Source organism: Semicossyphus pulcher, unplaced genomic scaffold (genome assembly GCF_022749685.1).
Source record: "Semicossyphus pulcher isolate SPU_LCO1_2020_fin unplaced genomic scaffold, fSemPul1.0.p SCAF_27, whole genome shotgun sequence".
Classification (NCBI taxonomy): domain Eukaryota; kingdom Metazoa; phylum Chordata; class Actinopteri; order Labriformes; family Labridae; genus Semicossyphus; species Semicossyphus pulcher.
Genome location: NW_027211701.1, coordinates 2,520,111 through 2,544,074, shown reverse-complemented (window position 1 = coordinate 2,544,074; position 23,964 = coordinate 2,520,111). Strand labels below are relative to the sequence as shown.

General features: G+C 41.5%; 2 protein-coding genes across 2 annotated transcripts in view; one reads left to right on the top strand and one right to left on the bottom strand.

Annotated features, from left to right (window-relative positions):
* Positions 1–9,957, top strand: part of LOC138604894 (sarcoplasmic/endoplasmic reticulum calcium ATPase 2) — a 31,558-nt gene extending 21,601 nt beyond the window's left edge. Inside the window, exons 14-24 of the mRNA XM_069676929.1 lie at positions 466–591; positions 674–895; positions 1,140–1,251; positions 2,277–2,515; positions 2,605–2,825; positions 3,069–3,271; positions 3,367–3,452; positions 4,373–4,506; positions 4,686–4,803; positions 5,856–5,990; positions 6,085–9,957. Coding sequence (XP_069533030.1) covers positions 466–591; positions 674–895; positions 1,140–1,251; positions 2,277–2,515; positions 2,605–2,825; positions 3,069–3,271; positions 3,367–3,452; positions 4,373–4,506; positions 4,686–4,803; positions 5,856–5,990; positions 6,085–6,267 — 1,779 coding nt within the window. The 3' untranslated portion in view covers positions 6,268–9,957. The remainder of the gene's footprint in view (positions 1–465; positions 592–673; positions 896–1,139; positions 1,252–2,276; positions 2,516–2,604; positions 2,826–3,068; positions 3,272–3,366; positions 3,453–4,372; positions 4,507–4,685; positions 4,804–5,855; positions 5,991–6,084) is intronic.
* Positions 9,958–13,836: 3,879 nt separating this feature from the next.
* LOC138604892 (NLR family CARD domain-containing protein 3-like) overlaps positions 13,837–23,964 on the bottom strand; it is a 32,981-nt gene continuing 22,853 nt past the window's right edge. Inside the window, exons 12-15 of the mRNA XM_069676928.1 lie at positions 17,365–17,538; positions 17,068–17,241; positions 14,632–14,678; positions 13,837–14,507 (exon numbers count right to left, since the gene is read on the bottom strand). Of these exons, the coding sequence (XP_069533029.1) occupies positions 13,936–14,507; positions 14,632–14,678; positions 17,068–17,241; positions 17,365–17,538 (967 nt within the window). The 3' untranslated portion in view covers positions 13,837–13,935. The remainder of the gene's footprint in view (positions 14,508–14,631; positions 14,679–17,067; positions 17,242–17,364; positions 17,539–23,964) is intronic.

Here is a 23,964-nt window from a genome sequence, read left to right as displayed (position 1 = left end):
TAGAATTTTCAGAGCGCCTTCTGCTGGATCAAAAGTTAAACTGAACTACACTCTGGGTCTTTAGTGCAAATGGGAACCTTTCTCCGCATGGTCAAACAATTCTTTGAATTTCAAATAAAAAGTTGCTACTTAAGGGAATTTTATTAAACCGGGCTATTCTTACTTTCTCGTCTTTTTGAGAGAACAGCTCCCTCACTCTAGCCCCCTCATACCTGTTTGTTCTGCTGTCGAGTGAAGGGTCTAAAGACAATCTCATGATCATCAGATAAACACAGAGAGAGTCGTTCTCTGGTCTTATGTCCCTCCTGTAAATGATTGTGGTGCTTCCTCTCCTGTTTATGCTGTTTTGTGTTTGGTCATCTTTTCTTTCAATATTTCTGCTGTACAAATATACATGTATCTCCTTCCCACACAGTCATTCTATGAGAAACACTGACAGTCATTTGAGTTTGTGGTTGTTTTCAGGTGATTAAGCAGCTGATGAGGAAGGAGCTGACGCTGGAGTTCTCCAGAGACAGGAAGTCCATGTCTGTCTTCTGCTCGTCCAATAAGCTCACCCGCTCGGCGTCTGGAGCCAAGATGTTTGTAAAGGTGCGTCACACTCCCACTTAATGTCTTCATCTGCCCTCCCACCAGTGTCTAATGCGCTCCCCCTCCCCTCGTGTCTCCTCAGGGAGCTCCAGAGAGCGTGTTGGAGCGCTGCAACTACGTGCGTGTCAGCGGCTCTGCTCGCGTGCCTTTGAGCCCGGCGGTTCGAGAGCAGCTCCTGTCCACTGTGAGGGAATGGGGATCGGGTCGAGACACGCTGCGCTGCCTGGCCATGGCGACTAGGGACACACCTCCTGACATCCACAGCTTGAACCTGGAGAACTCAGCCGGCTTTGCCAACTATGAGGTGAATGATGAAGATGATATTTTTTATCCTGATCCAAACAGTGTGTTTTAGTTAGGATATAAAATCACATCAGTTTTAAGAGCATCAAAGAAAGCCTCGGGGTCAACTGCTGCAGGACGGGAATATTAACCTCTCCTCCCATCCGTCTTTGGTTTAGAATAAAGAAACAAACTGTTGGTCATTTCTCTTGAAGCAAAATAGAAAAGTTAAACTAGTCCTCTCTCGCTCTCCTCCCTCTCCCCAGTCGGAGCTGACCTTTGTGGGCTGTGTGGGCATGTTGGACCCCCCCAGGAAAGAGGTGCTCAGCGCGGTCCGAATGTGTCGGCAGGCTGGAATAAGAGTCATCATGATCACAGGTGAGATTGCACAAATATAAATGTACACTGTACAGTAGGGCTGCACAATTAATCGGATATTAATCATGATCACAATTTTGTCTTCCCACGATTAAATAAACATGATTGACGGTGATATTGACTTTTAAAATGCGTGCTCCACTCATTGGAAACTCTGCTGCATATCAAATCAACAGCCGCTCCTCCAGGGGGCGATGGAGAGGTTTTGGCTTCACTTTTGGGGGAGCTGGCATTTCATGTGATGAGCGCCTACCTTGCAGCAGCAGTTTAGAGTGGAAGAGTAAACAACAGAGACGGTCGGGAGAAACTAAAGTCAAATGTCTGGGACAGAAGACGAAGAGCTGGTCTCTCGAAACGGCTCGTCATCACTTGTTTGGATGTATTTAGGGTGTTAAGTAAGAAAAAATAATCATCAGAGATTGCATGAAACCTGCGTCTGCGCTGCAAAGCAACACATTTAACTTCTTCAAGCAGCTGAAAAAACAGCACAAAGTGCAGCATGATGAGTGTGTGAAGGCCGAGAGGAAGAACGAGCGACTCCCCGTCCTCGTCCAGCGTCAAGTCAGACATCCAGAACAGAGACGCTGTGCAGCGACACCCTATCCACCCAACTCCCAAAGACACACGCCAATCGATTCCATTTGGCCAAAGATATGTGCCCTATCAGTGATGTTGATGTTAAGGTTTTCAATGTAGTGAGTCCCCGAAACGCACAGCGGCTCTGCTGGAAGTGGGTTTGAGAAATTGTGGTGTTAAACTCGTGTTTGATGTTGCTATGATAATGTTATAATTAATGGATATATTTATGTATGTTGAAAATGTATGACATTAAAGGAATAGAATTCCAAATATAAAAAGTTTGAAACTTTGATACAAAACTATAAAAATAAATGATATTTGATACATGCATCTGCAGAGGATCTTTGCCTGTGTTTCTGTGAAAGGAACTGAATTCTGATTTAAGTTTAGTTTAGTCTGAAGCCATTAAAAACAAGAATCTTACAATTCCTGATTCTTCTCTTCAGGGGACAACAAAGGGACCGCTCTATCGATCTGCCGCAGGGTGGGCATCATCACGGAGCAGGAGGAGGAGCAGGAGGGCTCGGGGATCAGCGGGGGCCTGACAGGGCGAGAGTTTGACGAGCTGCCTCCTCACCTGCAGCGTCAGGCCTGCAGGACGGTGCGGTGCTTCGCCCGGGTCGAGCCTGCACACAAGAGTCGAATCGTGGAGTACCTGCAGAGCCTGAGTGACATCACTGCCATGGTGAGAGTATCAGAGGCCTGTTTATAACCAGTGTAACAGCGCTTTTCCTCCTGTGACGTCACAAAACCATCCCCCTCTCATGGTTTCAGACGGGTGACGGGGTGAACGACGCGCCAGCTCTGAAGAAGGCGGAGATCGGCATCGCTATGGGCAGCGGCACGGCGGTGGCCAAGTCGGCCTCAGAGATGATCCTGGCTGATGACAACTTCTCCACCATCGTGGCCGCAGTGGAGGAGGGCAGAGCAATCTACAACAACATGAAGCAGTTCATCAGATACCTGATCTCATCCAACATCGGAGAGGTCGTCTGGTTAGTATGAGAGCGGATGACGAGTGAACACTTGTGAAGAAAGACAAGCGGTGCACAGATGTTAGACAAGCGATTGTTTAAGGTCTGGTTGCACCAACAAAGATCCATTTAATCAAATCAGATCTAAATAGAGATCAGCCGTATCCAGGTTTAAAACAAAGCAGAGCAATGTTGCTTTGTTTATATAAACTGAAATGAAAGCCGATGATTAACTGGTTTCTTCTCCTTTCGCTTCCTTCTCAGTATCTTCCTGACGGCCGCCCTCGGCATGCCTGAGGCACTGATCCCGGTGCAGCTGCTTTGGGTGAATCTGGTCACTGACGGTTTCCCGGCCACAGCCCTCGGCTTTAACCCCCCTGACCTGGACATCATGTCCCGGCCTCCTCGCTCCCCCAAAGAGCCTCTGATCTCCAGCTGGTTGTTCTGCCGCTACCTCATCATCGGATGTGAGTCACAAGCAAAACAGACTAAGATCTTTTGTGTTAAATTATTTGTTTATGATCAGAGCATCTAAACAGAATTCTCACCGCCTTCTGTGCAGGTTATGTGGGAGCAGCGACTGTCGGAGCTGCTGCCTGGTGGTTCATGGCGGCCCACGACGGACCCAAACTTTCCTTCTATCAGCTGGTAAACACACATCACTCTTTATCCTCTCATGCTTCCTGGCCCTGCATTACTCACTGATGTTCAACGGTTACACAACAGGGAGAGCAGCTCCTGATAAGTACGGGAAAAAAGAGTGAAAATATATCCAGACTATTCTGTTTTCTCTGAAATGTTAAAAAAAGAATTTCCAAGAATAAATTACGGAACAAGCTGAGTGTTTTTAAAGGTGTTCGGAGCCTGCAGAGCAAATCTGTACATGAGGGACCAAATAAGTTTTAAAATATATCTTTGAATTATAAATATATGTTACATTTCATTACATTCGTGGTGTGCAGTGATTTAGTTATTAGAAAAGGACTATCTTTACCTTTATGGCTGCATTCATCAACTTTCCATGGACACAGTGAATAAACAAGGCCGCACAGACGCTATTAAATAAATCCTATTGATAAAAGGAGCAAACATATATCATTTTTCATTATGTTGAGGGAAAATAATACTAGGATTGGAAGCATCAGCTAGTTTACAGCTGGTACGTCATCCAATTTCTGCATAGAAGTGAGGACTGAACAGCCACGATGTGTACATGCTAATTATCCGAGGGCAGTTTAAATCCCAAATATAAAGCCTGGTTGTCTAAGTATCAAAAATAACTATTGGTACTCTCTGGAAGTCTAAAATCTTTAATTTTTTTTTCTGGAATTGATTTAATTTTGAAATAAAATTGTGCAGAATTTCCTTCAGGAGCTGCTCGAGGCCAAATATCTGATATTGACTGGTAATACAGGCCAAGACATTTTATTATTCTGACTCCGGTTAGGATTAAAATCCACAGGATAATATCTGAAAAAAACAATCACAGCATTATAATACTTGGCCCGGCAGGTGACTGAGACAGGTGAGTAGGAAGGATGTTATTTACACGCTCGTTTCCTCCACAGTCTCACTACCTGCAGTGCAGCGAAGGCCACGCTGAGTTTGCAGGTGTCCAGTGTTCAGTCTTTGAGTCTCCTTACCCCATGACCATGGCCCTGTCTGTCCTGGTGACCATTGAGATGTGCAACGCCTTGAACAGGTAAGAACAACACATCCTGCACTGCGGTCCTGTGTGAAACAACACATCTATTACACCAGATCAACAGGATCTAAAGCTACATGCAGTTTTTGAAGGATGTAGATCCAGCATCGATTCTTATCTGTAAAGTGACAGAGCTGAAGGAGTAAAAATAACAGCTGCCTTCTTCTCCCGTTCAGTCTCTCAGAGAACCAGTCCCTGCTGAAAATGCCTCCCTGGTCGAATCCCTGGCTGGTGGGGGCCATCTGTCTGTCCATGGCTCTGCACTTCCTCATCCTTTATGTCGACCCCCTGCCGGTAAGCATGTGTGCATCAGAGCGATCCCTTTAAACAGCTTTGCAATGAATCCATTAATTCAAATGTATGGCTTATAACAAACTTATGTTTACTTTAACTTGGGTTATTCTGGTCAGAAGTGTTTCCCTGAGCTCCCATAATTCATAGTAATGTAAGTTCCCTTTAAACACAGGTAAAATGTGACAGCATGAGCTAGTGCTAATAAAAGCGAGGAGTTCGACCCTCAGCTGCTGGAAGTGTCTGGTTTTACAGCATCCAGCCTGGAGTAAACAACTGTCCACTGTAGAGTTCATCTAAAGTCACTAATGTTTCAAACATCTTAAACAGAGACAAGTGGGAGAAGTGTGCACTGCCTGTTGTGCACGACAGCAGCAGCCTGAGAACACCTGCTAAAAAGCATCTGACAGTAGAGCAAACGGCTGACATGAGCATTAGATCAAATGCTGTAAAAGACTTTAATGAAGAAGAAGAAGAGAAGAAGAAGAGTTTAATGATTCTAATGCCAGTAAATTCTGAGAATCATCTTGTCCTAACTGTAGGCAAAGCTTGCAAAAGTTTTTAGAGAAATTAGTCCGATTGATTTGTTTTATAGTAGTTTTCAACTCGGCACTTTTTTTAAACTTCTGTCAGACTTCCTGTTTCTATTTATTGACTTTAGATTTAATATGTGGAGTACAACTCCTTATTACCTACAAAAAAATAAGGTTTTTGTTGCAGCTGGCCGGAGAGACTTCGCCAAGAGCTGGAAGTTTCTGGCAGGATGTTGATCATAATCTACTCGCTGTTGGAGAAAATATTACATTTCCAAGAAAGAAATGTCAAAGTATCACAATAAAAAAAAAATGTTTTTTTTGCTTCAAAATTTCAAGCGTGTGATGATTGCAAACTCACAGATCATCTCGAGTCTGATACACGACACGATGTTCAGGCGCTCTTTTGCTGTTTGGTCAAACTAAAACACCAAGCGACAGTCCATCATTGACAGTGTTTTACATTAAACATTAAAACACAAGCGTCCACTGGGGCTTAAACATCCAACATTTCCACTTCAGGTGATTTTCCAGATCCGCCCTCTGTCATGGCCTCAGTGGGTGGTGGTGCTGAAGATGTCAATCCCCGTCATCCTGATGGACGAGGTGCTGAAGTTCCTCGCCCGCAACTACATCGAGCCGGGAAGCCAGATCCAGGTCAGAAAACATGCCTGTCACTGATTGTTTGATTTAAATCTCAATTTTTTCTGGCTCTCAACTTTTTCTTTGTTGACATCCTTTTCTCCTAAAGTCACTGGAAGAGGAGGAGGAGCTGCAGAGGACGAGGGCGAGTACGGGATTGGTCGGTGCAGTGAAGGCTAGACTGCGTCAGTCCCTGAAGGGCGTTTCCTGGTCGTTCGTCCTGATCTCTGCACCGCTGGTGGTCTGGATATTCAGCCTGGACTCTGACATCACCAACATCTTCTGGGAGTGATGGGAGAACAGAGAGGACGGGAGGACTGTGGGGGAGGCAGAGAAAGAAAGAAGACCAAAAAGCAGAGGATTGTGGGATGGAGTGTGGAATGATGAGGCGAGGTGAGAAGCGAGAAAAGATGAGAAATACTGCTGAAATACAAGAATGTGAGAGAAACAGAGTGATTTATTTCACCAACAGACAATCAGAAAACAACAAGAAAGACCATCTCTTCCTCCATAAAAAGGTGCTATGTGTAGCTCAATGTCTCTGTCAAAGTCAGAATCACACTTCATCATCATGTTACAGCTTATATTGACTGTACGTGTAAGAGCTTCACCCTTTTTTGGGTCAAGGGATGCCAGCTTGGTGAAATAAGTTCCTTACAACAGCCTGTAAAGCTGTACATTAATGCTAGCATAGCACGCTAACCTTTTAATCTAAAATGCTAAAGGTTACATGAAAGACGTTACAGGGGTAAGAAAATATTTAAAGTAGTGGTTCAATTTGTTTTGTGTGTAAACCCCCGGCCAGTAGAGGGCAGTGTTGTGATCTATTTTTAACTATTTAATCTTTCACTCCAACGCCAATCTCTGAACCGATCGGCTATCATCTGACGACGTTTTAGCCTCTGGAAGCAACAAAAAAAAGAAACAGATTTTCTTGTGATTGACTTTAATTAACGACTCTTCAGTTTGCTGAAATAACAACATCATGATGCACAAATTTGTTGAACGGAGGGCGGAGCCATCATTCTGATGCATTCGAGGGAGTCGGGAAATCTAAATGCTAATTAGCTTGGTGGTTCAAGTTAAAATTTTTGATCTAGAACAGATTATCAGATGAACTTAAATGCAGATGTCTGTTTATAGAGATTAACAAGAAGCTAAATCATTGTCAGATGATGCTGATGGGAGCCGGGAAGTCATTACAATGGATTATGCTCCGCCACCTGCTGATACATGATTGGTCAATACTACTCGGACTAAAAACGCAGATCAGAACACTTCCTGTACAAAAATCCTGTCGCGCATTATGTAAATAGAGATAGGAAAAAATAGCTATCTTAAAAACTCATAACACAGGCCTGTGAAAGATGCAGCGTCAGAAAGGAAGCTTTGCATACAAGATCCCAAAATATTTAATTGTGCCCCGGGGATGTGAAAGAAACATTACTTCAAAATAAAAGGCAGAGATTTGAAAGAGTTTGAAAAAATATTTGTGCGGTAAAAAATTATGTTGTTTTTTTTTAGGTATCTTTCAAATCATCTGGCGTCCCCTTTGTGTCCTCGACCCACAGTTTGGAAACCATAGGTGTTTCTGTTTAATGACTTCAGAGTTAGTCTAACGGCCTGTTGAAGACATAGTGATGACAAAATGTTCCACATAGCACCTTTTTTAGGTTACATTGTCCGGCTGAAAAATGAGTGTATTTAATAGAAGAAAGTGCTGAGTGGTCCAGAATCAAACACGCACACACATTAAAACACACACCAACGTTACACCCACACTGTAATTCACCAGTAATAATATGTGCTCAGAGACATTAATGAGATGTACAGTAGAATCCCTCGTACGGCCACCGCAGCAAAACTCTTCAGTCACATTGTTGTTGGAGCTTCCCTGTAGATACTGTAAACAAGCTCCCGTAAGGACGGACTGTTAGAACGCATGTCAACGCACGTCACACATTTCTAACATGTTTCAAAGGTTCAGACCAAGTTTCTCCCTGCAGAGTCTGGGGGTTAAAGTGTGTACAGGTAAACAAGGTTCATGACAGGATTTAGATTATTGAAGGCCAGTCACATATTGTTTATTATCCTTCATTCTGTCTTTTCTGTTACTTTTACACGTCTTCAAGTAGAGTCCTTCAGCCTGCAGCCATCATTAGGACTGTAATGACTGCAATCTAATTCTAGGGGGCTCATGATCAAAATCTGTCCACTACAAGTTAATGTTTTTTCTACTGGTTCAGGCTCAGATTGTTATTCTTAGTGTCTGACAACATCACGTTAAAGTTCCCTACAGAGATAGACCTTTTTGGTTAAGAGGAAGATGATTTTTAACAAGAAACAGCCGTTACATCGCTATCTTCAAAGAGACCAGACTCCATTCACCTCTCCTCTGTAACAAAAAAGTCTAGCGCTGTAGGGATCATTTCTGTGATGTTGTCAGACACTTAGAACAACAATCTGAACCCGTCTGACCAAAAAATAAGAACGTTTAGTGTTCGTACTTTGATCGGGCGATATATTTTGTATGTATTAGTCATTTAGACCCATGTTGAAAAAATATGTTCCTGGTTTAAAGATTAATGAATTCCTCTTTAAGCCTTCACACCCAGATGAACGAGTTTAGTCTGTTTTATTAGTTAAACACTTTGATGTTATAATTTATATTCATGTTAAACACAGTAGAGGTTGTTCTAAAGCTAATAATGAGACTGCTACATGTATGGATTATTTTGTCATGGCTTTTGACACACTTAACATGTACTTTATTTATTTTTCTCACTACACACGATAATCTGTTTTTGTTTGTTTTTGATGCTTTCTGTCAATTCTTTGCTTTTGTGTTAAACCGTTTCAGACGCAGGATTTCAGCCTGTTTTTAGCAGAGCTGTGACACTCAGAGAGCCGATGATCTCTCACAACTCTTCATTCAGTCACTGCTTTTATTTACTGTGTTCTGTTTTTGGATGAATCAGTGGCCTGTCTGCCGTTTTCTCCAGTGATGTCATTGTGACATCTCACTCTGTTTGTCACTGAAGGGAGTGTTTTTATTTGTGGATGTGGAGTCATGTTACACTGACTTCTGATCAGTTAAAAGTGACGAAGTTTTAAGGCCACTGTTGGAGGAAGTATATTTAAGATTTGGAGAATAAAGTCATGAAAGTAAAAGAAAATAGTGAAATTGTCACTTTATTGTTTTTATTAAACCTTTTTTTAAATTATATTATTATAAGTTTATCGCCTGGTCCAGTTCTGGTAGTTTTATTAAATCCTTTAATATTGCAACTTTATTTTGAAAACCTTTGTAGGTCATTAATCTTTATGACACAAGCGTATAAAAACATAATCCTGTTGCTTTAAAATAGAGATGCATTACACTTTCTGAGGTGTGTTAAACACTCACCTGTTGTGGCATTTTTGTTTTGATCTGTTTATTTGTTTTGGGGGTTTTTTTGCTTTTTGCTTTTTTTTTTTGCTGATATTTTTGGTCAAAAATGTTTCTGACATTGTTGCGAAACCGAGTTGTTGCAATAGGATATTTTCATTTTGATACGATTTAAAGCAGAAGAAACACATGTAGGGCACGTAGTTAGTATTTATTTTTTATTATCATTGTTTATTAATATTTGATTTTTCCTCATTAAAGCCCAACTTTGACAAATCCCTAATGTAACACTTTGTTTACAGTGATTGTTCTTTGTATTATTATTATTATTATTATTTTTAGCAACATTAGCGTATGTTTAGAAGAGAAATGGGTTGAAACCAATTCACAATAGGTTTTTGAATAATATTATATTATTCTTTAAGTCCACCTCCTTCCTCTCTCCTCTCTGTTCATCACCAACATCCACACTGAAGTTGAGTGAGGGAGCTTTTATTTAGAATTTTTTTCTGGTTCATTTTACTGTTGAAGAGTTTGTTGTCATGAAAACGATGTTACAGGATGAAAACAAAAATAAATACAAATGGTTCTGAATTAACGCCTGCTATTCTTGTTTGACTCATAACAGAAGCTCCACAATAGATTAAATAATATTTTTTTTATTCATATTTTAAAAAGGAAAGCCTTGAAATGTTTCTATTAATGTATTACTTACAGTTTTTTTCAGTCGCTAACAAGCGTTTGTCCAACCAGTGGTCACATTTTCAAAACTCTAAACACAATTAGCACAGCATCGGTGTTTTGTGGCCATACCATTCACACATTTCATGTCGTTTTCACACAATATGCAGTCAGTGAACACATTTCCACAATGCTTACATTTTCTTAACAGACAAGCTATACCTCCCAACAAAATTATGGATTGTTTTTGTATTATTTACGAATGTTAACACACAACATCCCACAATGGCAAAAACAATATTCCAAACCTTAGATACAGTCTAAAAACCTCTTCTGCAATGATATCAGTTCTAAAACAATATATCTCAGCTGATAATAAACAAACAATTGAATAACTGACACACAGCTGATTTATGTTGGGTAAATTGGGCAAACCACAGCTGATTCCAGTCTGGCTTAGACTCAGTGGCATTACTTATACAGTAAAAGGAGGACTTTGAGGAGTGATGTTTTTGGAAACAGAAACAGAAAAAGACAAACACTGTAATGTCTGGACGAGGAAGAGTAAGAGCAAGGGGCCCAGGGAGAAGAGCTGGCCCAGTGAGAGATGCAGTGAGAGGTGCAGGAGCAGTGAGAGGAGAAGGTGCAGTGAGAGGTGCAGGAGCAGTGAGAGGTGCAGGAGCAGTGAGAGGTGCAGGAGCAGTGAGAGGAGAAGGTGCAGTGAGAGGTGCAGGTGCAGTGAGAGGTGCAGGAGCAGTGAGAGGTGCAGGAGCAGTGAGAGGAGAAGGTGCAGTGAGAGGTGCAGTAAGAGGTGCAGGTGCAGTGAGAGGAGCAGGGCCAGGGAGAAGAGCAGGCCCAAGGAGAGGGCAAGGTAGAGGTGTAAGAATGCGTGGTGGTGGCATTCCAAGGGCTGCAAGAACAGTAGTAAGTGATGGAATTCGTGCCACTATCATTGACCATGTAATCAACCACGGTCTTTCACTAAGAGAGGCTGGTGCAGCCCAATTTGAGGCGGTCAACGGTTGCCTCCATTATACGCATCTTTCAACAAACCAACAGGTAAGTATTGCATTTTACGTGGATTGTTTCTATTCTCACTTGACATGTCAATAAGGCCATACAGTAATGCATATGTTGAATTTTTTGTCCCTCTAAAGAATGCAACGTCTTCCTCCCTCTGGGGGAAGAGGAAAGCTCCTCAATAATGATCAAGAGCTTGCCATTGTAGAAATGGTTGTTGCAAATAATGCAATAAAACTGCATGAAATTCAAAGTAGAATTGTGGAGGACCATGAGATATTTGACAATATCGATAGCATCAGCCTCACAACCATTACGCGGACATTGTCCAAACACAGAGTGCGGATGAAGCAGCTCTACACTGTTCCCTTTGAGAGGAACAGTGAGAGAGTCAAGGAGCTACGACGACAATATGTCCAGGTATAGTGTATATTCAATTCAATGTCCAGTTCTATAAGCTTTGCACTTTTCAAGTAGGTAACCTACACAGTAATAGGTTACAGTACAGTATGGTATACAGTAATGACATGATTTACATAAACTTTGTTTCAGAGAGTTATGGAATTGGAGGCCAACCAGGCCCCTCATGAATTCATATACATAGATGAGGCAGGATTCAATCTGGCCAAAAGGCGTCGACGTGGACGAAATGTCATTGGAAAAAGGGCCACAGTTGATGTGCCAGGACAGAGAGGGGCAAACATTACCATGTGTGCAGCAATTGCAAATGCAGGATTACTCCTTCACAGATGTCAGGTTGGACCCTACAATACCGAGCGCCTCCTTGCCTTTCTCAATGATCTCCACCAGCGCCTGGTTCCAGAGCAGGATAAGGAGGGTGAAAACATGAGGACCTTTGTAATCACCTGGGACAATGTGGCTTTCCATCATTCGCACCCTATTCACCTTTCCTCAACCCCTATAGAGGAGTTCTTTTCTGCATGGAGGTGGAAGGTTTATGACCATCAGCCACATGACCAGATGTCCCTCCTTGAAGCCATGGATGCTGGCTGCAGGGACATCACAGTTGATGATTGCCAAGGGATGGATCCGACATTCCAAGCGGTTTTATCCCAGGTGCATCGCCTTGGATAATATCAGATACGATGTTGATGAAAACATGTGGCCTAACCCTGAAGATCGCAGAGATTAGATACAGGACTTTTGTGCTTTTTTTAGTTCCCCCCCTTTTTATCTGGGCTTTCTGCCGTTGTTTTTTTGTTCAGAATGCTCTTGTGTGTTTCATGGATATTTTGTTCACTGTAAGCAATACTGTAAAACTTTTTCTGTTCTATCATACTGTAAACAGTATTTCTACTGTACCTCCTGTAGTAAACAGTAAAGGGAAAAAAAACTGATTTGAATGCTTTTGAATGTGAACATTACATGTGGACATACAGTTCCCAACCAAGAAATGTACTGTAAAAACAGTGGATTGCATGTTTTGCATGCAAATACCTGTAAAACTGAAACATAAAAGTCTATGCAGTTTTTGTAATGTCAGTAATAGCCAGTATTTTGAAACCTGGTGTACTTTGATTGACTGCATGTACCTTGGGAAGTGAAAACAAGAGTTATTCTTTGACAGAATAATTTCATTTTGAGTCAGATTTCCAGTGTTTTGGTAAAGTTAGTGTGTGCAGAGAAAGATGTGTTCTATTTTGAAATGAAGAGTTAGTATATATTTAACAAAATGTGTTTTTGAGAAGAAAATTATCCATTTGGCCAATTGTGGTTTGTAGGTGTGAGTCTGTGTTAACAGTTTAGAAAAAGTATCTGAAGTATGGGTAAGCGCTTGTTAGCGATTGAAAAAAACTGTAATTAATTACTTAAGTCAAATGCATTTGTAAAGCACATTTCATGTGAAATTGACTCTTAATTCTTCCAAATAAAACAGTGAAAGTGAACACAACACACATTTTTTATTTGTATTTGTTTTAAAATGTATTAATTTATTACTACTATAAAATGTAAAAAAAAAAAATCGACAAATTATACACGTATAATTTACTAATTAATACAAAGACATTAAAACCAAGAGCAGGATGACCTGCACAGGAATAGTTGATTGACAGCTTGAGAGAAAGAATGAGATAAATGAAATAATTTAAACATATAAAGAAACAAATTAAAAAACAATTTCATGCACAAAATAGATACATGTATATTTTTAAAAAAGTTATTAATGATTGGTATGAAATTAAATAATGGTTTTAATAACTCGTTTTCATTTGTCTTTGTATTAATAACTTATTTATTCTTTCAATTACACCTTATTATTCCACATTTATTTTATATTACAGATTAATTATCTTATGGCACTCTTATGTCTTCACATGATTGAACTCTAACGAGTGATTTAATCACAGTAATAGTTAAAATAAAAGTTTTTTTTACAGACCTTCAAACAAACTGAGAGGACTTGTTGTTATGATTAAGTTAAGTGTGTTTCTGCTCACAGCTCTTGTCTAATGTGCACACTGAGTTGGGTACACACTGTAATGTAAGTTTAATGTGTCTGTAAACACATGTTTATGAAATGCTGTAAATAAGCTCATTGTGTTTAATAGTAAGGGTGGACATCTTCATTTAGAGACAAATGTGTAAATCTCAGGAAGTTTGCTGAGCTTTTATTTTGGTAGTTCATTACGCCCGGATCCCACAGGATCTGTGTCCGGCGCGTTCCGTCTAGGCCGCAGTTCTGGTCCATCAGACAGTATGCACCCGGAACGCGCCGGAGACGGATCCTGTGGAAGTTGAGGGTTAGAGTTACTTCCTCTTTGTGTCAGGATTGTTCAGTGGAAAACATTTGTGACATTAAAAACACAATCAGCCAAATATGAACCAAAGTGAAGCCTCGTCCAGCAACATTTAGACCACAGGACTGAAAGGAGACTCTCCCTCCTGCAGAGAACACAGACACACTGAGGAACCAGGAGACCAGAACATAAACCCAGGATAAAGAGGTTCAGTGAATGCGGTGTTGAAGGTGTGGAGGTGGATCAGTGCGTCAGAGGAGACTCTGTAGAAGGACAGAGTGCCAGCAGGACAGTCCACATACACTGCTACTCTGTGAGAGTCAGAGGAGGAGGAGAGAGGGAGGGATGTTTCTCTGTTATTGTGACGGACAAAGTAACCATGATCATCAGAGCAGCTCAGACTCCAGGACTGATCATTCCCTCCAAACACACAATCATGACGGTTTCCTTTCCTTCTGACTCCTCTGTAACTCACTGATATATAAACATCTCCTCTCCACTCGACCTCCCAGTAACAGCGACCAGTCAGACCATTACTACACAGCAGCTGAGGCCAGAAGTCAAATCTGTCTGGATGATCAGGATATGACTGATCCTCTCCCACACATGTCACCTTCCTGTTGTTGTCAGACAGTTTGAGCTCTCTGTTTGCCGTGTTTGAGTCCAGAGTGAGTTCACAGAAATCTGATGGAGAGAAAAAGACACAACACAGCAGCAGTTTATCATCAGACACACCTGAAGGGTTTATTCTTTGTTAACTGACAGTCTGCTGTTTGGTCATCATGAGTCAAACTGATTCCACACTTACACTTCTTCAGACCAGGCTTTAACCTCTGCTCTCCACCATGGTCCACCCTGGAGGAAGAAACAGTCAGAATGATTTTCTATCCAACATGAGTCCTAACTGCTGTTCAACATGAAGCAGTGTTCCTCAGTTTGTCACTGTGACAGAGAAACAGGCTGAAACTCATCTGTGTCAACTGTCTGCATCAGTCTGTCACTTAGTCTGTGATAAAGATGTGAAAAAGGAGTAGAAGAAGACGTTCACAGAAAAGTTTTAACTATTTTTTATTGGGTAATTTATGTTTTTGAATCAGTGTCATATGTGGGACTGGCAGCAGCTATGGGCATGGGTGGGCTCTGCCCCCCCAAACATGAGTCTTGCCCCCAAATCAGAAGATTTGGGAGGAAATTGAGAAATAATTTGCTATAATGCCGGTACTTTTTCCAACTTGTGATTGGGAAGGTAGCCTACCGCTTGCACCTACTTTTGCTGAGAGTCCACCCCCTGTTGACGTTGTTTTTTTAGGCAAAGACTGATGCAGACTATGGTCTAACCAAGCGGGCCATTCACAACAGAGAGTGAATCTACAGCATTACCAAGCAGCATACGCCATGAGGCGAATATGTGTGCTGCAGCTTGTAAACAGATATTCCATTTTACAGGGTTCAAGAGTCTATGTGCTGACTTCTTATTGGTGGCAGAAAAGGACCGCTCCCTCCGTCTCTGCATTGATTTCAGAGGCCTCAATGCCATCACAATAAAAGACAAATACCCCTTACCCCCATCAACTCTGCCTTTGAGCTCATCCAAGAAGCCACTGTCTTTTCAAAACTGGATCTGTGCAATGCCTACAACCTGGTCAAAATCTGAGAGAGAGACAAGCGGAAAACAGCTTGAAACACGCCCCTAGGACACTTTGAGTATCTAGTATGACCTTTGGCCTGAACAATTCCCCCAGACATTTCCTGGCATTGGTGACCGATGTGTTGCGAGATCTTTTTAGACGACATCCTTGTTTTCTCTCACTACCTGGAAGAGCACATAGTTCACGTCAGGCAGGTACTGCAAAGACTCCTGGAGAACAAACTCTCTTCAACCTGCCTTCCCAAGGTAACCACTACTATTCTCACCATTGTAGACAGTTTTTCAAAGGTAGTACACTTTGTAGATTTCCCCAAACTCTCAACAGCTCTTGAATCTGCAGACCTCTTTGTGAATCATGTTTTCTGGCTCAGTGGAATCCCCACGGACATTGTCTCTGACCGGGGGCCTTGAAGGCCTTTTGTAGAGCCCTTGGTGCATCAGTGAGCCTACCCTCTGGCTATCACCTTCAAACCAATGGCCAGACTGAACGTGCAAATGAAGACCTAGATGCTGCGCTTCACTGTGTGGCCTGTAGAAAACCCTCTTACTGGAGCACTTATCTCCCCTGGATTGAGTACACACACAACTCCCTGACAAACACCAGGTATGTCACACTTTTCATTGTGGTTTTCTAACCACCTCTGTTTCTAGCCCTCGGCTCCCAACTATAGACAAGATCAGGTAGTTTGGCTTTCTTCAAAAATATCCCATTAAAAACTGATTCAAAGAAACTCTCTATATCAGAATCAATTTTATTGGCCAGGTATGTACACATAACAGGAATTTGACTCCGGTTTAACTTTGCTCTCTATGGACACTTACACATTTAATTTGAACTAATATGTACAAGCCAACATTAAACATTAATTGTTAAACCAGTATCTACAAGCCTTCGAAAGACAATAGTGCAAATATTAGGAGTGCAACAATGCTGAAATATATAATACGATTTAATATGATATAATATAATATGATTTTGAATCTGTCATCAACACCACAGTGGTCAGACTCAAGCCTGCCAATCACATGAAGATTTACCCAGCCTTCCATGTCTCCTAGCTCAAGCCTGTCTCCCCTCTCCCTGTGTTACATTGTGTCCCCTGTGTGTCTCCATGTGTGTTTGTTTGTGGTCATGTTGACGTGGGTGTGGCTGCTCCTCCTCTGGCTCTGTCTCATCACACCTGACAAACATCAGCTCATCATCCTCTCAGTACACTGACCTGCCTGTCATCTCATAATCAGCCTGCAGTACAAAGACACTGAGTCTTCCACCACTCATCGTCAGATTATTGTGAAACCCCTTACGGTAAAAATATAATCGGCTTTTGTGAATTTTGGTGAAATCCAAGTGTTGTTTGTTTTGTTTTTTTTGTGCCTCAGTACCACTACTAGCCTGCTGTGTTAAGGGATTCTCCCGTCATCACACCACCTATTTCCTGTTTGCGCGAACCAGCTTGCAGATAAATTCAATCCTTTCAAAACACCTTGCTTTGTCTGTGTCCTGTGTTTGGGTCCTTCACTAAGTGAGCGAAACACAACAACTAGAAAAAAGGGAATCCCACTTCAAAGTTTTAAACTCTTATTTTCTGTCCATACCTGAGCATTTCAAGTCTCCAGTGTGGATCCTTAATTCCAGATGACAGCAGCGTCACACCTAAGTCTCCTGGATGATTGTAGCTCAGGTCAAGCTCTCTCAGATGGGAGGGGTTGGAGCTCAGAGATGAGGCCAGAGATGCACAGCCTTCCTCTGTGATCAGACAGCCTGACAGCCTAGAAATAAAATGATATAATAAAAAACAATCTTACTGACTTTTGACCAATTGTAAAACATATAACCTAAAGGGGGTTGACGGAAAAAATATCAACTTCGGTTTCGATCAGCCTCATACTGACCTTAGAGTTTCCAGTGTACAATGTTCACTCTGCAGTCCAGCAGACAGCAGCTTCACTCCTGAATCCTGCAGGTTGTTGTTACTCAGGTCCAGCTCTCTCAGACTAGAGGACTGGGACATAAGGACTGTGGACAGAGCTTTACAGCTTCTCTCTGACAGATTACAGCCACTCAGCCTGAAGAAGAATTAGTGATCAGTGACTGAATTTGTCGACTTTACTGACATATCTTTATTGATGACCTGAATAATAGTGGAATCATGAGAAGCTTTCTGTTTTGATTTCACTAACAATAACTTGAGGAAAATGTCTCAGACAGAGTGAGACTTTACAATCAGCCTAATACTGACCGGAGAGTTTCCAGTATAAGATTTTCACTCTGTAGACCAGCAGACAGCAGCTTCACTCCTGAATCCTGCAGGTTGTTGTTACTCAGGTCCAGCTCTCTCAAACTAGAGGACTGGGAGCTAAGGACTGAGGACAGAGCTTCACAGCTTCTGTCTGACAGATAACAGCCACCCAACCTGAAGAAGAATTTGTGATTAGTGACTGAATTTGATTACTTTACAGACATATTTGTACTTATGACCTGCATTGTAGTGGGATCATGAAGGATTCATGATGTCAATAACAATTACTTAAAGGGATTTTTGGACACCAAGTTGTATGATAAACTTGCTAGTAGTGTAGTGGATGCAAAGCTATTAGCTTACTCCCCGAGTCTTGTGGTCGGAGTTCTGTCCAGTTCTGAACGTAGAATAAGTACTTCCGGCGAGATGCCAGGGTCATGAAACCAAAAAGTCTTACCCTATAAAAATCAACACGCAGGCAAGGGTGATCAATTTTCAACACAAAATCATCGTCCTACGATTTCATATACTGCGCCATTCTTTTTGCGCTATTTTCTCTCTTAACAAATCCAGTATCCAGAGACCACATCCACTGAGCTGGACTCTGTGACATCAGTCAGGATCTCATTGTTGTGGAAGTCCAGAGGAAGTCGACACTCATCCAGACCGTCAAAGATGAACACAACCTGGAACTCTTCAAACCTGCAGATTCCTGCTTCTTTGGTTTCAGTGAAGAAGTGATGAACAAGTTCCACCAAGCTGAACTTTTTCTCTTTCAGCACATTCAGCTCTCTGAAGGTGAATGGAAATGTGAACTGTATGTCCTGGTTGGCTTTGTCTTCAGCCCAGTCCAGAGTGAACTTCTGTGTTAAGACAGTTTTCCCAATGCCAGCCACTCCCTTTGTCATCACTGTTCTGATTGGTCCATCTCTTCCAGGTGAGGCTCTAAAGATGTCTTCTTGTCTGATGGTTGTTTCTGGTCTGTGTGGTTTCCTGGATGCTGATTCAATCTGTCTGACCTCATGTTCATCATTGACCTCTCCAGTCCCTCCCTCTGTGATGTAGAGCTCTGTGTAGATCTGATTCAGAAGGGTTGGGTTTCCTGCTTTAGCAATCCCCTCAAACACACACTGGAACTTCTGCTTCAGGTTAGACTTGAGCTCACGCTGACAAACTGCAGCAAAAGTTCCTGAAAGAACAAACAAGAAATGTGATCAATAAGTTGAAGCTATAATCAATCTGATGATTTTAAACTTAAACACATCAGGGTGGTGTTTATTTCCCTCCTCTCTGAAATCTCTTCAGCACATCAGGTGTGAACAGTTTCTCACAGTTCATAGATCTGATAAAATGTGTGCATCATATTAACAGCAGAGTTTTAAATGTGACCCTCTCCCATGTTGCCTCCATTTCCTCTTTCCATCATGTTAAATGTGTTAAAATCCTCTTACTGCTCTGCAGACAGTCAGCCAGCTCCTCCTGCTTCATTCTCCTCAGGAAGTGCAGTGTGATCTTCACAAATGCCTCTCTGCTACTCCTCCTCTGCTCCTCCTCCTCACTGTCCAACACCTCCTCATCCTGACTCTGACTCTCTAAGCATTCTGGGTAATCTGGACTCAGACCCCTCTTGATCTCCTTCAGCTCGTTCTTCACAAAACTGACAATGTTCTCCTCCAGCAGCTGGAACAGAACAAGAAGTGAACTTTGACTTGTAGAAGTCAACATCAGATCATCAGTGACAGACAGAAAGCCTGCTGGTCTGCAGAGTGCAGCATGGAGACTGGATCACAATGGTAGTTCAGTATTTAGTCTGTGGATGGTCCTGTCTCCTAGAAATGAAGTTGATATAAAATGAGATTCATGTTGGAGAAATATCCTGGTCTGGTTTCACACAGAAAAGATCTGCAGTGACTTTGGACACGATGTGTTTATTAGAATGAAGCTGAAACCACAAACTGTCATTAACATGAACCAAAGTGTTTCTGTTGTTTCAAACACAAACTGGACTCAGTCTGTGAACTCTGCTCTCTGCTGCCAAAGTCTGTGTGAGACCACCATCCACCACGACCTCTGACCTCTGACTCTGTGCTGCTCAGCAATGTAACGCTTCATTCAGTCAATAAAACACTGACTGTGAACATAATTCAGACAGAGATGATGTTTGCAGTGTAATCAGGAAACAATTCAGTAACATAAAAATGTCATTTGAAGTCAACTTTGATTCTCAGTAGTAGCTGTGTTTGTTCATTTACACACCATAAATATGGAGACCTGCTGAAAATTATTAAAGTTTAAATACTGATAACAACAAACTGTGAGATAAATGATTACTTTTGATCCTCAGACTGCTGGCCATGTTTGAAATAAATACGTCCACCCATAGACTGGTCACTCTTGAAGGACACACAGCTGGGTCCACATTCAGGTCCAGGTGCAGGTCCAAGTACAGGTCTAGCAGAGTCTGGTCTGAGCTGCTGCTTTGGCCTTCAACACAACACACACAGAACTGAGAGAATTCTTACTGGAAAATATTTTATGACTTTTATGACCTGTTAATCAGTAACCACAACCTGTGAACAGGTTCAAACTCTTTTTGCAGTACAGTGGACAGTTAAGGTCTCTCTTAATCAAACTGGTTGATAAAATGTGCGTCAGTCTCAAAGGACCTGAATGGAATGGCCTTTGACATAGTAAAAAAAAAAAATCCTAAACAATACAACTTCTTTGTACACAATCCCAAACAATTCCTGACAACAACAAAAAGTTTCATAAAAAAATAAAAACGTTTTAAAAATCTTCAGTTAATTATTATAAAATCTGTCAATATAGTCAAGTTACTTATCAAAAAGCACAGTCAGTGTTGTGAGGGAAGATTGATAAAATAATCAACATTGATTAATTGCTAGCTAGTTAGTGTTGCTAATGTAACTCAAGCAGAATTTTACTTTATAAAACTTAAATGTTCGAAAAATGGACTTCAAATAATACAACCATTTTCTTTGAATGGTCACCTTTTAACAGAACTAACATGCATATTTTTATCTTTTCATTAAGATGTATTAAATTATATTGCACTGTAAACCTTTATCACTAAGTTGTTTGATCTGAATCAAAGACCAAAATCTTACAATGTTGCTTTTTGACAAAGGTCTGGTTTGTGTTCACACGACAGCTTTTACTAGCAGAACAAAAGTTTTGATACGCAAGGAAACTGTTCTCTGATTGCCTGATTGCTCAGAATTTCCACATGGGAAAACTTCCTGAAGTAAACAAAGAGTGAGAACACACTCCTTAACTACACTAACATGATCACCAACTCTAATGTTTTGTTGTCGTTTTTTTTTTTTTTTACTTTTAACAGCAATGTTCCAAAGATCAATCAGTTCCACTCTCCTTTAGTTTTTCACTTTACAGTTTGAATACCTCCGTATTCGTGTGCGTTCCCACAAGCATTAAATGAAATTGTTTGGTCAGCCCATATTTCTATTTCCTCTTCGCTCCCCCTCATTTGTGCCCTTGTTACCTGCCTGCGTGTCTGTCTCTGCAAGTGTCAGCACCCGTTAATAACCCACAATCCAGTGTTTTGCTTTGCTTCTTATATTTGGTCCTACTTTAAGTCTGTATATGTTCTCACCAGAATCGAACCTGACTGTGGTTTGTTTGGAAACGGACCAAGTCCTGTCTTTTCTAGCAGACCAGAGTTCAAATGCGTGTTCTCACCTGTCCAAACAAACTACACTTTCCAAGTAAAGTCTGAAAGTCCAGACCAAAGCTTTCGTATCTTATGCTGTGACCAAACAAAATACGCTGAGTAAAATAAAAAACAATAATCCTGTGTGTAATTTAATGTCAAAAAAACATTAGACAAAACTAGACAAGCTTAAAGTGAAGGCTTAAAATCAAGCACAGAATTAGTCTTAGATCCAAGCAACTTAAAGGTCAACATTTCTTGCAGCACTGTGTTGCATTACATCATACAGGTGTTTATATTTTTCTGGTCACTCCAAGTGATTAGCTTATGGCCTTGAAACCGAAAACTTAATTGTCTTGAAGCAAATGTCGCGTAAATTTGAAAGAATGTGGCGATCAACCAAAACAGAAGAGTCTTGTTTACTCTGGCAAAATAGTCTTAAGAAATACAGGAATGGCTTCAAATGATCTACTTACTGCTTCAGACAGAGGACTTCTCTCTGTACTCGTCCTGTTAGATGTTAGTGCCGCTTTCGACACGATAGACCATCACATCCTGTTACAGAGATTAGAACATTTAATTGGCATTACAGGATCTGCATTAAGTTGGTTTAAATCTTATCTATCAGATCGATCTCAGTTTATTAATGTTCATGATGTGTCCTCTATGCACACCAAAGTTAGTCATGGAGTACCACAAGGTTCTGTGCTCGGACCGATTCTTTTTACCTTATATATGCTTCCTCTGGGTAATATCATGAGGAAACACTTCATTTTCGTTGTTACGCAGATGATACTCAATTATACTTATCAATGAAGCCAGATGAAACCAATCAGCTATCTAAACTAGAAGCATGCCTTAAGGACATCTGGATGATCTGGATGACTAGAAACTTTCTGCTACTTAATTCAGACAAAACTGAAGTTATTGTGCTCGGCCCAAAACACCTTAGAGATTCTTTCTCTAATGATATAGCTGCCCTAGATGGCATCAGCCTGGCATCCAGCACTACTGTTAGGAATCTGGGAGTTCTATTTGATCAGGATATGTCCTTCATCTCCCACATAAAACAAATATCAAGGACAGCCTTCTTTCATCTTCGCAACATAGCAAAAATCAGACACATCTTGTCTCAAAACGATGCAGAAAAACTAGTCCATGCATTCGTTACTTCCAGGTTGGATTATTGTAACTCGTTACTATCAGGCTGCCCTAATAAGTCACTAAAAGCTCTTCAGCTGATACACAATGCTGCAGCACGTGTGCTGACAAGAACTAGGAAGAGAGATCACATCTCTCCTGTATGAGCCTCTCTGCACTGGCTTCCTGTAAAATCTAGAATATAATTTAAAATCCTTCTTCTTACTTACAAAGCTCTTAATGGTCAGGCACCATCATATCTTAAAGAGCTCATAGTGCCACATTACCCCTCTAGAACATTGCGCTCCCAGGATGCAGGCCTGCTTGTGGTACCTAAAGTCTCTAAGGGTAGTGTTGGAGGTAGAGCCTTCAATTACCAGGCCCCCCTCCTCTGAAACAATCTACCAGTCAAGGTCCGGGAGGCAGACTTAAGAGTAGACGTAAAACTTTCCTCTTTGATAATGCTTATAGTTAGGGCTGGCTCAGGCTCAGGCCATAGTTAAGCTGCTATAGGTTTAGACTGCCGGGGGATCTGACACACCAAGCTCCTCTCTCTCTCTCTCTCTCTGTCTCTGTGTGTGTTTCTGTCTCTCTCCCTCTCTGTCTCTGTGTGTGTGTGTGTGTGTGTTTCTCTGTCTCTCTCCCTCCCTCTCTCTCTCTCTTTCTGCCCCCCCCCCCTCTGTCTCTCTCCCTCTCTCTCTCTCTCTCCCTCTCTCTGTCTCTCTCCCTCTCTCTGTGTCTCTCTCCCACTCTCCCTCTCTCTCTCTGTCATATTAATGCAGCTCATTAACTCTGTATCTTCTGGTCCCATTAACATTACTAACCATATATCTTTCCGGGAGTTCTTGTGCTCCCTTCTCTTGTAGGTTCCTGGGGATCGTTGCTACAGACCATCTGCTGCTGTGGACCTGCTCGACTGCAACAACTACTAACATCAGTCTTCCCCATAGTATCATTATTGTTGCTGCTAATGCTAATAGTAGACCTGTCGACTTCAACAATTACGATTACTGCAGCCTTTATCATTACTCTGCTTCTCGCGCTAATTTATTTTTTGCTAATTTTCACCCTAGTCTACCACTATTATTGGCATTGTAACTTTAAGTATGTATTACCTGTTTTTGTTGATGTAACAAGGACATATGTTGTTGTTGTAACAAGAACATATGTTGCTGTTTCTCTCTCTGCCTGTCTCTATCCTGCATCTCCTTCTATCCATTTTTCGGCCCATCCAGTCGAGGCAGATGGCTGTTCAACATGAGTCTGGTTCTTCTCAAGGTTTCTGCCTGTTAAAGGAAGTTTTTCTGCCAATGTGCCGAATATTGCTAAGTGCTACTCATGGTGATTCATGTTCGGCCTCTCTTTAAATAACACAACAAAGAGTCGGTCTAGAGCTGCTCTTTTTGTAAAGTGTCTCGAGAT